At 28.8% G+C, this 14,961-nt stretch overlaps 1 protein-coding gene across 1 annotated transcript; it reads left to right on the top strand.

Moving 5' to 3' along the window:
• Positions 1–1,663: 1,663 nt before the first annotated feature.
• Positions 1,664–10,855, top strand: LOC109812356 (RING/U-box superfamily protein). The gene is made up of 9 exons (XM_020376305.3): positions 1,664–1,858; positions 4,279–5,177; positions 5,917–6,631; positions 6,743–6,829; positions 7,389–7,586; positions 9,051–9,148; positions 9,751–9,850; positions 10,051–10,149; positions 10,233–10,855. Exons 2-9 carry the CDS (start codon positions 4,282–4,284, stop codon positions 10,293–10,295), a joined length of 2,256 nt encoding a protein of 751 aa, XP_020231894.2. The 5' UTR covers positions 1,664–1,858; positions 4,279–4,281; the 3' UTR covers positions 10,296–10,855.
• The last annotated feature ends 4,106 nt before the right edge of the window (positions 10,856–14,961 follow it).

Raw genomic sequence — 14,961 nt, 5'->3', positions numbered from 1 at the left:
TTAGTTTAATGGATAGACAAAATTATCTATACGGGATGTAATGATAGTTGCTAAATTTTTTATTTGAATTTTTTAGTGGTTAATTTCTTATGGAGTTAGAGATTCTATTGATTTTTTGAAGCAAGAGTTTCTATTGATATGCTTGCATTTGTTGTGCTTTTAGGTGAGTTTGTAGAAATTAATATCTTTATTCCTCAAAATTTATAAGTGTATGATAATAACATATTTTGTTTCTTTTATTGGGTGAGAAAAATAACACTATAGATGTAAAAATAACCCTAAAAATTAAAGTGAGATATCCCATTTATATATAGCACAGATAATTTTCTTAAAAAAATAATTCATCTTCTATTTATTAAAGACTATCTTGCCAGAGAGATATTTTAAGGACTTTTCTTTAATAAGAAAGATTTTTGAGATTCTTTTAATTTTATATCTAATTTAATTTTTATTTATTATAATTATTTATGAATTAAATTTTAATATTTTTAAAATAAATTATCAATAAATAAAAATAGTATTGTATTATAATATAAATTATTTATAATAAATCTAAAATATAATTTATATATTTAAAAATAACTATTTATTTAAATTTTAAATATAATTTATATATTCAAGCATGATATTTTATTTATATGCATACTTTATTTTAAATTTTAATCATATAATAAATAGCTAATCTATATATTATATATGTTAAAATACTAGTTATGCATATAAATAAATACAATATTTGAATGTATAAATTACTTTTAAAATTTAAATAAATAGATATTTTAAATATATAAATTATATTTTTGATTTAATATAAATAATTTATACTTACTGCAATATTCTTTTGTTTATAATTGATTTTAAAATATTAAAAATTTAATTCATAAATAATTATGATGAAAAAATTAAACTAGATATGCGATTAAAAATATTTCTAAAAATTCTTTCATTAAATTAAAAATATTTTCATGCAAAATAATAGTTCGTATTTTATATATAGAAGCTAACAAGTATTTTATTTTTGGAATGTATAAATATGCTTATTATATATAATAATAATTAAAATTTATAATAAATTATATATATAAATATTTTAAATATATAAATTATATTTTAAATTTATGATAAATAACTTGTATTGTAAAAAAAAAATATTTTTATTTATTGATGATATTTTTAAAATATACCCCACAAAATCTCTCAGTAAAAACAATCGTAAAAATATTTTTGTATAAAATAGAAACTTATGCTTAATATATAAAAATTGATTAATTATCATAAATCTAAAATATAAGTTATATAACTAAAACTAATTATTTATAATGAAAATTGATTATAATATAATTATATATTAAAACTTTATTTTTATAAAATAAAAATTATTTAATATAATACATAAATTAAAATATTAGTTATAAATAAATTACATGATATTATATTATAATTAAATTTATAATAAAAAATAAAATACTTTTAAATATGTAAGTTAAATTTTTAATAATTAAATATTTTTAAATATATGAATCATATTTTATATTTATGATAATTAATTTATAAATATTTAAATTCTTCCTCTTTTTTCTCTCTTTTAATGTACTATAAAGTAAATATTAAATTCCTAAAGTTGCGCATAGAAACTAGAAAGTAAATGGAATAGAGGAATTTATGCTCTTCAATTTCACGTCACTTTGTTCTGGGCTTGGTTTTTGGGCTCTTTCGGTTCATCACGTTTTCGGTTCGACCCGACCCGAACCGACCCGAACCTTTTCCGTTTCGCACAGTGATAAATAAATTCTCATCTATTCTATCTGTATCTTCTCGTTCTCTTTCAAATTCTCAATCCTTCACTGCTACTCATCAGGTACTTTTTATTTTTATTTTTAAAATTTTGTTGCTTAATTTTTGCTTTCAGAATAAGCGTTAATGGTTGTTGTTGTTGTTGTTTTATTTATTTATTTATATATATTTTTTATTTCTACGATTAGTATTTTTTTTTCCGTTACCAACAATTCGATTTTATCGTTTCTTCAATCCTTTTTTTTTTTTTTTGTTAATTTTGAGGTGTTCATTATCATTTTTTGTACCATTTTTCGGATTTCTTATCTGGGGTTGATGGTGCTTGTTTATGCATTTGATTCAGGTTTCATTTTTTATTTATTTATTAATTCGTAGCCAATTTTGTCTGATATAAAATCGTGTTGATACACTGAAGTAACTTCGTTTTCACCTTTTCTGAGGGTAATTTCAACTGATTTTTACTTAATTTCCCCCCTGTTTTGTGATTTGTGTGGTTGTCATTCAGTGAGGATAGATTATTGCTTGTGATTTATGGGATTTCATTTTTTTTTTTTGATGAAGATGAACGTTGCCTTTAATCCTGAATTCAATTTTTTGTTTTATTTTTTAAAGTTGCTATTCTGCTTTAGGTTCAGTGTGATTGGGTTTAGTTTCCAATGCCATTGCTGTTGTTTGTCTTTGTATATTGTAATTGATTTGAAACCCTATACTGTTCGCCTTTGCTTTACGTTAGGGCTCATTTCAGTGATTTGTGTATGCCTCGTACAATGGAATTTTGCTTCAGAATTTCGATAGTTTTTTTCTTCTTTTCAATCTTCAACGTATGAAAATTGTTTAAAATTGTGATAGAAGCAATATTGCTGCTGCAGAGGTACATGCAACTGCAACAGCCCACAATTGGTGACTTAAATCATAGAAAATTCTGCAACGCAGCAGAGTTGCGACACCATTCTATTCTACTTTTTTCTGTCAAAAAATAAACAAAGATACAGGACTTTAATCTTCTATATATTCTAATAAGTATGGTGGTGTGGGATGTTGGGAGCGAGTCAACTAATTAGGGTTGGTTGGGAGGCTGCTTGATGCATTTTAGAAAAGGGGAAAATGACTGTGGAGTGAAAAATAGGTTTGGTTGATTTTATTTACTATAGAGTTATATTTTTATGTGACTGCAACTGCAATTTAGAATCATGTTCTGAGTGCTAGGTTCCAATTGTGCCATTGATAGACAAAATACCTGCCTTGTTGTTTGTGTTTGTGTACGTTTTCTAGGAAATTAGTTCCTTGTCCATTGCCTTTGACTAGAATCTCTGTCACAAGGTTTCTATGCTAGCATGCTGATAACTTTTGTATATCATAGTATTTTAAAATCCAGTCAATTATGTAGCTTAACATTGTTAATATGGGTACAAAACATTGGCATTTTTTCTTCATGATGCTATGTTTTTGTTTGGATTTTAAAATTTTTTCTTATGTCTTTAATGTTCTTTTCAAAACAGGATTTGCTTATGCTATATCAGAAGCTAAATCTTTTTAACTTCAACTCTACAACAGTTTTTCTCCGTTTCTGTTAAAAAACTTTTTTTTTTCTTTTGTTTTTGCACAAATAAGATAATTTTGAACGGTGCTAAGCTTTAGATTGCCCTGTTAAACTTTAGATTTGTGCTATCCACTGGATTTTATTTTATTTTAATTATTTTTTACAAATAGTAAATGAAATTAATTATTTTGGAATATATGAAAAATGTGGATGAAGTACCCCTGATTTGTTTGTTCTGTGTGGTGTGAGCGCAAAATTATTTCCTTGTCTATTCTTATATTATGAAGTTCTTTGTCTGACATTTGAAGAGAATGTTTTTTGTGCCATATATGCTTGGAACATTTTTTACGAATAGCTTTACTAATTTTTGTTGAAGGACAGAAGCCAAATTTTTGTCCCAATGTCCAGTATTTGCTATACTTTGGTTCATATGGTTGGAGTTGTAAACTTTTGCATTCTTAAGGAAATCTCTTTCACAGTACTAGGGAGTTTGGCTTCTGTATAGTGTAAACGTCCTTTAAAGGGCTTTCCTTTGCATATATGTTGAGGGTATCGGTTGTTTTGTTTTGCTATGTTGATATCTCTTGTTCTCTGATGTTTGATTTTTCTTTTCTTTTCTTTTAATTAGGATCTGGTCCTCCTATCCATGTGTATTATTCTCTACTCTGTCCTTTTGAATATCCTCCCATTAAAAAACTTGAGTATCTTATGCATTCACACGATCTTAAGTTTTCATTCCTGTAATATTTTCCATTATGTACTTCACAATCATTTTCTGTTAAATATTGCGGGGTAAAGTGTTTGTGTGCATTTATAGCATTTGAATATGGAGAGTTCTTAGAGTCAATAGTATTTTTTCACACACAGAAGTTATTGTCATTTATATTTATTACTTTACTGTTCTATGCAATATTTCATGATTGCTTTATATGATTTTAAAACAGGATATGGCAGAGGATATGAAAATTGATCATGTTGTGGAAGTTCCTGATACCCCAGATAGAATAACTGTAAGGTGTGATGATCAGAAATATTTAGGTAATCCTGAGACGAGGGGGAGAGCTTTTAATGTTGCTGATGAAATGAATAACCACAATAACTATATAATGTCCCCGTCGAAGGAATCTTATTCTTCTCAAAATGCTCCCATCTTTAGGAGAGCCCAAACTGGTAAGATTATTGGACTTGGGGCAGCACATTCTGATGGAGCTGAAAAGATGGAGAAAGGGAAAACTATAAGCTCCAAGTTTCCTTCTAAACCATCTCACTGTAGGCCTATTTCTATTTTGGATTTGTCTGAAGAGAATGGACAATTCCAACAACTGAAACCAGCTTTCTCAAACCGTGGATCAAGAGATAAAGCAACTGAAGACAAGAAAGCAGTCAATACCGATTCTTCTAATACATCTAGAAATGCCTTCACTGGAAAGTGTAAACTAGATAATAAAACACTTCCAGGTCCTAACATATCTGTGGACCGTGGCAAGAGTATTTCTTTGTATAATGATTCTCAATCACAAATTGAAAAGCAAGTGCCTTTGCCTCCTCGTGTTTCCACCACACCACGAGGTAGAGGGCACAAGAGATTGGTGCGAAATGGGTGCATTTCACCTCATAATATTGCAACAAGGGAAAAACAATTAGCTGAACAGAGCAACCATCAAACCAAGGATGTTGAACAGAGTCATGCTCTTCATTCAGTTTCTAGTAATGCTGTGTCGCCAATTGGTGTCAATGACATAGTTTCTGGAGAGAGAGGCAGTGGTAGAGTGAAAGGAAAGGAAGTACTTGCTCATCCTGCATCACATGGACATAATATCGAAACTTTACGCGCACCTAGCGGGTAATCTTGGTCTATTTTTTTTAATGTTTAAATTGATCATAAATTTGTTCTTTGGTTTATCATAACTTTTGGTATTACAATAGAGATGAAATGAGATTATCTCTTCTTTCATTATTAAAATGCACGCAAGTGGTTCATTTAGAGGTAAAAATTTTATCATAAAAATTTGCATGTATATTGAGTCTTGACTGTATGAATCTCATAACTATTGAACTTGGACTGTGTTATTGGAAACTTCTTAAAGTCTTTAAAAGAAATACATATAATTAGAACCAGGAGTGACTATGAAAAATTACGAGTCAAAGATAACTCTTCCTCTAGCATTATGGTAATTCTGATTGGCAGGAGTTTGTCTAAAAACCAAAAGAAATTCATTTTGAGAGGAAGGGTAGTGTGAACTTGTCTTGATGTATTTGTAGATATTTTTGATAACTAATGTGGATGTTGTAGTTTTGCAATCTTGTTTGAATATTTTTGTCAAATATATTCTTAACTAGGGAATAATTCCAAATCCTGTGGAGGTAGATATGAGTATCATCGATGTGCATTGCAAAACTTTTCTTTTTTGTTGGTTGTTAAATTCCCAACTTAATTGACACCTAATATTTGTAGAATCATTTTTGAAAGTGAAAAGGCATGATGTTTATTCATATATCATTGTTTACATGTTTAAATTGGTTTTGTCTCTTGTTTCTGTTGATTACTTATGCTGAGAATGTATTTGATGCTTCTTCATCAGTCTTGTGATCAATAATGAAGAGATCAATCGAATCAGTAAAACTATAAGACATTCACGTCAATACTCTGGGGGACAAAGTGGTTGGAGAACTACACATAATGAGAGGAATGCTGATCAAAACTTGTATGATGTAAATGGGCATCATTTGAGGAGAAATAATGATCTTGGGAGATTTAGTAATAGACAGAATACAAACAGAATGGACAGGAGAAACACTGGGAGTGGTCAAAGCAGCAAACACGTACATGGTTCTCTATCAAATCATACATCTCAACAAACTTCTGTGATTATTCCAGATGTGGACCTGTCATCTGGAACCCGTCATACTAATGAGATTCTGACTAAGAGGCAAAGAAAACGTGAATCACCTTTGGGAAATCCTAATGAAGAATCTTATAGTTCAGACATTATGTTCCTTGGTTCATCTGGGGAATCATCAAGCTCATCCTGGAGCCCTGTCTTGGATCCTGAAGTGGTTGAGTTGTTATCCACCCCCATGCCAAGGGGATCGAGCTCATCTCAGAGTCCTGTCTTGGATCCTGAAGTGGTTGAGTTGTTATCCACACCAAGGCACACCAACAGATTGTCTGAAGGTTTAGATGATAATGACAACAATAGCTCAGAAGCGCGGGCAAGACAAGTGGAAGCAGATGAGATATTGGCACGTGAACTCCAAGAACAACTGTATCATGATGATTCTTTTGAAGGAAGAGGGGTTGGTTTTTTTATTTTGTCTTTTTTATTTTTTTGCACACCTTTTATAAGATGTAGTTTAATCATATGTTTCTTATCTACAACAACTTCATCACGTGTTAATTTGCTGCAGATTGATGAACATTTAGCATGGGAGATGCAGCATGCAGAGAATCTTCTGCGGACATCTATTGATATTCATGACGATATGAATCATCCTGTAACTAAGCCTCTCTCTCTCTCTCTCTCTCTCGTAATTGAATTGAATATATTAAAGGGAACTCCTTTCTGTATAAGCTAAAGTTTCTTGTATAGGTCTGACAGAATATTTTGTTAAGAGGCTTTCTTTTATGAAACAAAGCTAAAATTTGTTCTGTATTATGTACTGATTTAACCCTTTTACATTTAAAAGAAAAGGTTTATGGAAGCTGTAGAATTAAAGGTGGAAATGCCTGCAAGGCATTTGTAAACTATATATGACATAACCTTTTATTTATCTTTATTTGGCATTTCTGTGTAGTTCTCTAAAATGGATCTGTAATGAGCATGGTTTTATGTTATTCTGTATCCATATTGTTGATAGTCGTTTCTTTTTTCCAGTATGCTTTTAATCATGTGTATCCCTTCCCTTCACTCAAAGTAGACAGTGGATTACTGGATTAGTGTATCTTGGAAATTTGAATGTCCCCTATTTTTGAAAGTATGGCCTGTATAGAGAGATAGTAATTGTCTAATTGATTGTGAGTGGATATATAACAAATATACTTTTAAATATGCAGGCACGGTTTCCCAGGGGAAATAGACAGCCTCGTACTCGGTCTCATCAAAATTCCTCTAGAAGGAGAGCTACGTCTCAAGTTTCTCTCTCTGATAGAATGTCTCAGTTGAGGAGTCACATTGCAAGTCGGACTCGGCCACCTATTATATCATCTAGAGGAAGAGGTCCCCAGTTTCCTCTTGATATGGACTTAGACATGGTATCTTCTTATCAATTCCCCTAGGTTCTATTCTTGTTTTTTTTTTCTATTTTACTTGTCTTTGCATGCCATGATGGCTGTGTAATGTAAATTTTCTTGCAATATCATGTTTTCTAATATCATGATCAATGCTTTTTTAGACTTCCTATATGGAAACATAAGTTTAAAAGTGTAATATTGAATATAAAATAATTTAAGATGTCTGGTTGACTGTTCAGTCTCTATGACTACTTTTTCTATGATTGTGATTGGTTGGCTTTACAGTTGTTTCAATAACATGGTTCTTAAATCTTAACACTAGTACTGACTTCGTGCTCCTATTTATTTCTACAATTGATAACTTCCAAATAACCTTTATATCCTTTATTTTTTGTTCACTGCAAGAAACTGCTTTCTTTATCCTTAGGACTTTCTTAGCATGAGACTTCCCTTTTTAGTTTTATTATGCACCTTTTCCTTCTGAGGGTTTTGGTAAAAATGAAGAGGCCCAAAACATTTTGGTGGCGTGCAGTAGTTTTTATTATTATTTCATTATTTTAATTAAGGCTTTTGTAGAGTATTTGGTTGTGGTATAATGCCTCCATATTTTGAAGGTATTCTTTGCCCCTAAGCTTCTTCTTTGGTACTCTACTAATTGGTTTTCCAAGGGAGTTCCCATTTTTTTTAAGCGGAGGGACCAGAGAGCCTTGATTTTTTTTGGTAGTTCCAACTTCCTGTTTTATTTATATCAAGCCAAACAAAATATATATTTACTTTTTTCCATATCATATGCTACATATTCAATGGTTTTCCATGTTAGGTGCTGTTTAGGCCAATTTTTTATAGTTAATATACAGATCTAGGCGTGAGTATTATGTTGGTATGATTTCAAAAAGTGAGGGACACAATGAAAACAAATAAAGCATAGAGATGAATGTGAAATTTGAAAATAAACTCGGGGATAAAAGTTAACTTTTAAAAGATGTCACTCCAAGTCATTCCATGTGTGTCACATCAGGTTCCACATAGAAGAGATCTCTAGGATTAATTGGAATTACGTATGAGGAAAAAATTTGCTACACTAAGATAAGGTTAGGGACTATTTTGAACAAAATAGAACTTAAGGGACAGAATTAAAATCTTAAAAACAAGAAAACTACAAAATTGTGTATTTTGCCTTGATGTTTAACATACTGATATTCTACCTTTGACTTTTTCTTGTGTTTTATCTCTTTTTTCTCATACATGTCTCCCTGCAATTTTTGTTTCCATAACTTTTAACATTTTCTCATCAAATTATTATAGGAAGATCTTTTACTTTTGCTTAATCTCAACATAAAAATGAGTCTCTTAGCATACACTGCTTCTTTGTATTTCAGAATTTTTATTATCCGAGTTTTTAAAATTTTGGATAATCCATTAGGATTAGGTGGTATTGCATAAGTATAATTTGAAATTTCAATGGCACCTATTGCTTCTGTCCAGAGAATTGATATATTGGAAGCTCTAGAAGATTCAATGGGGGATTTCAGTGATATGGGAATGGTTGATGGCATCTTTAATGCGCGGCATGACTTCAATGAGTAAGTTTGTATTGAATAATTTATGCACACGATTAATGCTTCATTCCTGTGTAGAATGATATTATGATACCTAACTGATTCTTCTCATTTCTTCATTTACAAGGTGGTGTCCACTGTCCAATATAAAAGTTATCACTTCATTCTGTATATTAAGTAGTACCGCACATCTTTAAAACATAAGTTTTTCTGTTGTGCAAAGGCTCCATAGTGTACTCGGTTTTGCATGTGTTTCTATTCCTTGATATCCAAATTTTGTTATGAAGTTCTTGTGTATGGTGGCTTCTCATTTGGTTAATGTTTTTTAATTTTTTACTTCTGTTTTGTATACAAAATGAATTTTAGGTTCATGCCCTCATGCAGAGGTGGGAACATAGTCATCTCTTCATTATGTTTATTAAGTAGTACTACACATCTTTAAAACACAAGTTTTTAAGTTGTTGCAAGGGCCCATAGCGGACTTAGTTTTGCATGTGTTTCAATTCCTTGATATATCTGAATTTTGTTATGAAGTTCTTGTGTATGGTGGCTTCACAATTTATTACAGAATGCCTTTCATGTTTGTTTTGTATAAAAATTAATATTAAGGTTCGTACCTTATGTAGAGCCGATTATGAAATGTTGTTGGCCCTTGATGAGGGAAATCACCAACATACTGGTGCTTCAACCAATCTGATCAATAGCTTGCCGCAGTCCACCCTCCAGGTAATTTATGACTGAAAATTAGTTATTCACTTGTAGGATGAACCCCGAACCTCTGTTAACTTTTTTTTTCATTTCATGTTTTGCTGTCTCAATGTCAGTTTTGGGGCAGTGAACCGGGTGAGGCAGAAAATAGGGGTTGTGGGAACTTGGGATTAATTTTAGATTCAATGCTGATACATGTCCCTGTTTATTTGCCGCAGACTAACAACTTCACAGAGGCATGTGCCATCTGTCTAGAAACCCCAGAAAAGGGAGAAACTATTCGCCACCTTCCTTGTTTACACAAATTTCACAAAGATGTAAGACCATTAAATGGATATATTTATTTGTTTATATGTAGAAATTATAAAATGCTAATTTGCATTAATTTATGTTATGGCAGTGTATTGATCCTTGGCTCCGTAGGAAAACATCATGCCCGGTGTGCAAGTCATCTATCACCTAATTTTGAGATTTAAATAGTCAAATGTATGGTGCTGCAGTGTGTTATCTCTGCCACCTCATTTTGTTTTTCAAGGTAAAAAGCCAAAGTTGAAACTGTCACAGACACATGCTACCTTTTCATAGTGTTTTATTTTATCATTTTGATGCATTAGATATTCAAAAGTGAATAGAAAGGTATTACAAGTTGGTGACTTTCCTGGTGCTGATATATTGTTACTGTGTTTTGAATTATGATTAGTTCTGGGACATGAATGATGCATATTGAGATAACTGTTCTGAATCACGGTGTTGTAATTGAACTTCTGCTGGTGGTAGTGAAGTCTGCAAAGCAGTGGCAACTGAAAGGTCATTGTTTCCTAAGACAGATGAACTACGAACATTTGGTCGATGGAAACAGATGGCAGCTACTATCATATGGAATTCAAAGTGAATTTGCATGTGGTAATTGCTAATGATGTTTATGATCATATTCATGTATCGTTGCAATGTTTTTCCCCTGCTGCATATAGATGGGGTAATTTACCCTTGAAAATAAAATGAAATATGTCAATTGAACTTGAATTGATTTTTCCCCCTTGTCAAATGAACGAGATTGACAATATTTTTTGCAACCTAATAATGATTGTTCTCTTTTAATCGAAGGCACTTTTAAGTTTGAGAGAATGTTTTCTATTTTTTTAATAATAAAATGTCACATTGTCTTATTTTGTTGCCGAATTAAGTATCGATCAATTGAAAAACTTATCACTGACTCTACTGAATAAGTGTTATTATGTTTTTGGCTTATTTTTTCGGAGGATTATTATGTTTTCGGCGTATCCTTTTAGAGGATTTTTCAACTACTTAGTTAGCACTTCACATGATAGACCTATTTATTTTAAATATTTTTAATAAAGTTAAAAGTGTTTTTTTTTAAGTATAGAAAACTTGGGAGTCTATTTTCACCTTATAATAAGAGTTCTATCTAATTATTTGTGCTATGGTCTTTTGCATTTTAATTTTTGATGGATAAGTTAGGATTTAAATTTTTGGAAAAATTGTATTAACCACCCATGAGGTCTTTTAAATGAAACATATCTTATAATTTTTAAGTGAATACTAATTTTTATTTATTTATCTAAGTGATACATACATCTTATATAATATAACATTATTTTGTATTGTTAATACAAAATAAATTATTAATGCAGATATTAATAATTGAATGAAATTTAATCTTTTATTTAATTTTCATGTTCAAATTATATTTTTGATATTTTGTGTGTTATGATTTAAAGAATAAACTTCAAAAAAAAAATTTCAAAGACTGAATTGAAAAACTATTTTCAAAATTGAAGAATAATGAAAAATTCTATAAAGGAGATATAACATTTTATGTAATTCAGAATCAAAAGATAAATGCATAAATAAATTAACTTTTATTTATTTATTTATTTATTTTATCTTTTTCACTTTAATTAATGATGTTTTTATAAAACAGGTGAGTAATATTAAGAAATTAGAGAAAAAGGATGTGTCATTTAAGATGATGCAAAATTTCATAAAAAATTTAAACCTTGAAGGTATATTTTCGGCAAAATTGGAAAGTTATGAAAAGTCGATCACAACATAGAAGTTTAGTCACATCACATCATTGTTTTTTCTATAATACAATTATTATTTTTTGTTTTGTTCTACTTCGTTCCCTTCGTGCAACCTTGAAGGGCACGCAGCTACGAATGTTTGCTTCTTCACTTTGTTTCTTACATGTTCGTTCTGCTTCCTTGTCTACCATTTGCATGGATGCGTTATCGTTTCATATTTCTCTATGGTTGGAAACGACTTCGACATGCGTGTGTTCGTTTTTAACAGATTTTATATTTTGATTATACTTCATTCATGATCAACTCTAAACCATGTGCCATATATCCACATGATAAGTATTATTTGTCCCTATAAATTTTTAACCTATGATTTTAGTTTCCAATGTTAATAGTCTGATTTTGATCTCTTTAATATTTAAAGTTTGATTTTAATCCTACAACATTTAAAAAATTGGTTTTGGTTTTCATAAAATTTAGAAGTTTGATTGCAGTACTCTTCGTAAAATTTAAAGTTTGATTTTAATTTCAAATTAATTTGTTATCTCATTTTAGTCACTTTTTAAATATTAAAATAAATTTAGGAAATGTATTGAATTGAGATTTTAAAATTTTTTAAAAGACTTTTTTTATGATAAAAAAGTATTGTGACATTCTTTTATTAAGAATTTTTTTAACATAAAAACTTATGTGATATTTAATTAAAATAATTAAAACTTTTTTTAAGAATACATCAAAATTTGATAATATTAATTAAGACCAAAAAAACCTTTTAGGAGTATATCAAAATATGATGGTATTAAAAAAGATACAAATTTCAATGAATTATTTTAATAGATGGATTCTGTAAGATTATTTTTTAATAAAATTTACATAAAATTTAAATAATATCACATAAATTATTAAAATTTCGTATAATTTTATTTCTTGTTTATTTTTTCTTTTTTTCTCTAGCTTATTTTGCTTCTCTCTTTTTTTCTTCGATCACTCTCTTTCTTTCTCATCTTCTCTTTTTCCTCTCTTTCTCTTCTCTCTCTTCTCTAACTCATTTTTTTTCTCTCTTTTCTCATGTAATGTGTTCTCTATCTAGCTTTTTGGCCAAAATAAAAATAAAATAAAATAAACGAAAAAAAAAAGTATTTCCCGGTATAAGTAAAAAGGGTCATTAATTACCAATTATTTCATCTCCTTTATTCCGTTAAATTTCTACAGTGGTACACCAAAAAAAGAGAGTCATTAATTGGCTCATTAAAAAAAAAGATTAATTACTATGTGGTAACATTTTCTTACGTACTATTGTTGTTTATGACAATGATAAAACAAAAATCTGTTGGACTGTTGCATATAGCTATGAAAGAGCTCGTAGATAAAGCGATTTCCATTGATTCTAGACAACGATGATTCTACATTTAACTATTTAAGTATACATAATACATATAAAAGTGTTGCAAATAATTATTAGTATTTTGCAAATTTTTTTATAATATGTCTCAACCATAAGTTTTTTTTATTCGAAAAATATTTTATTAATATACATATAGATCAATAGGCAAATTTTTTGACTGATATAAATCTAATTAAACATTTTTTCAATTACACAATAGTTACATCTTTTAAGTATAACCAACTTTATATTTAATTATTCATCAATCAAAACCAAAAGATAATTTAACACAATATGTAATATTTCTATTTAAAAAGAAGTGACAATTTGTTCATGCTAATTAAAGATAAAAGAGACAGCAGCTATTAATAATCTAATCTATAATGTTTGTCTTCAAAGTTTTACAATTTCGTGACTTTTGTTAATAAATTTTTTTCATGAATTTTGCCCTTCAACATACACAATAGCACAAAAGTTATCGGACGCAGGAAAATTGTATTAAAAATTTATCTTATATGTGATGGTTTTAAGAAAAATTAACACAAAACTGTCTTAACTGTGATGTTTTTTTATGTGGGTCAAAATTCACGATATATATTTTATAAATTGGAGAAAAGTTAAAAAAAAATTAAAATAAAATTGTTAGATTGTAAAATGTTAGAGGTAAGAAGTGTCATTAAGAGGAAAAAAGTGATAAAACTAATTAACCATCAAGTATATATTATTTTTTTGTCAAATGTCATTTTAATTACACTAATTATTCATAACTATTTACCAAAATCATATTATATTTGATTCAATAAGTCGTGATATAATAGTTAATTGTTAATAAAATCCTTAGTATTTTTTTCACTTTAAAGATGTCGAGCAATATATTAAGGCTTTAATATGTTTCGAAAAACAATATCATTAATTATTCATCTATGAATATTCACCAAAGTAATGTTGTAATTAAAAAATTCATGATACTAATAAAACATCAAAGTACAACTTTATTTTGTTCCTCTTCTAAAGTGTCAAGAAATCGATATATATATAACGATTTAACTACAAAATTAAAATACTAAAATTAATAAATCATACCGACATATGGTAAAAATGGCGCCTGGCATAGGTGCGCCAAATGCGGAAATCGATTCTTCCCCTCTGCGCCTTTTTCTATTCGTGCCACGTGGCCATTTTTACTCATACTGGAAAATACTTTTTTTTTTTGGTTTCGTGTATTTTATTATATTTTATTTTTATTTCGGCAAAAAAGCCTCTCCATCTTTTATTCTTTTTCTCCTTTTGTTTATCTTTGTCATTTATTTCTTCTCTTTATTTTTTTTTTCTATATTTTTTTAATCTATCAATATTTTTTTTATCTATCAATATTTTGTTACATTTTTAATAAATATTTATTTTCAGTAAAGTTTAATGTTGAAGTATCGAAATTTTTAACATATATTAAAAATATATTTTGACAATTCTACCTAATATTATAAATTTGAACATATTATTAAAATTTAATAGTATGAATGAGAAAATATAAATGCTTAAAAGGTTGTATATAAAAAAATGTTGTTTAAGAGCACCTGAAACTAGAATTATTTATTTATTAAAAAATTAAAAAAAATTAATTTAATTTTCTTTATACAAACCTTGTCATTTCTATACGTAGAAAAATCATATTATTTTTGAAAAATCATATTTCTCTTTAAAAT

The sequence above is a fragment of the Cajanus cajan genome, chromosome 7, assembly GCF_000230855.2.
Source record: "Cajanus cajan strain Asha chromosome 7, NIPB_CcT2T_4, whole genome shotgun sequence".
Lineage (NCBI taxonomy): Eukaryota > Viridiplantae > Streptophyta > Magnoliopsida > Fabales > Fabaceae > Cajanus > Cajanus cajan.
Note: the sequence above shows the minus strand (reverse complement) of the source record. Positions and strands in the feature narration are given on the sequence as shown.

Bases quoted from the DNA above. Each gene is read 5' to 3' on its own strand.
- LOC109812356 (XM_020376305.3), top strand. From the start codon at position 4,282: ATGGCAGAGGATATGAAAATTGATCATGTTGTGGAAGTTCCTGATACC. The intron at 7,587-9,050 runs GTATCTTCTTAT...GCTTCTGTCCAG, and splicing joins TTGATATGGACTTAGACATG to AGAATTGATATATTGGAAGC. The intron at 9,851-10,050 runs GTAATTTATGAC...TATTTGCCGCAG, and splicing joins TGCCGCAGTCCACCCTCCAG to ACTAACAACTTCACAGAGGC.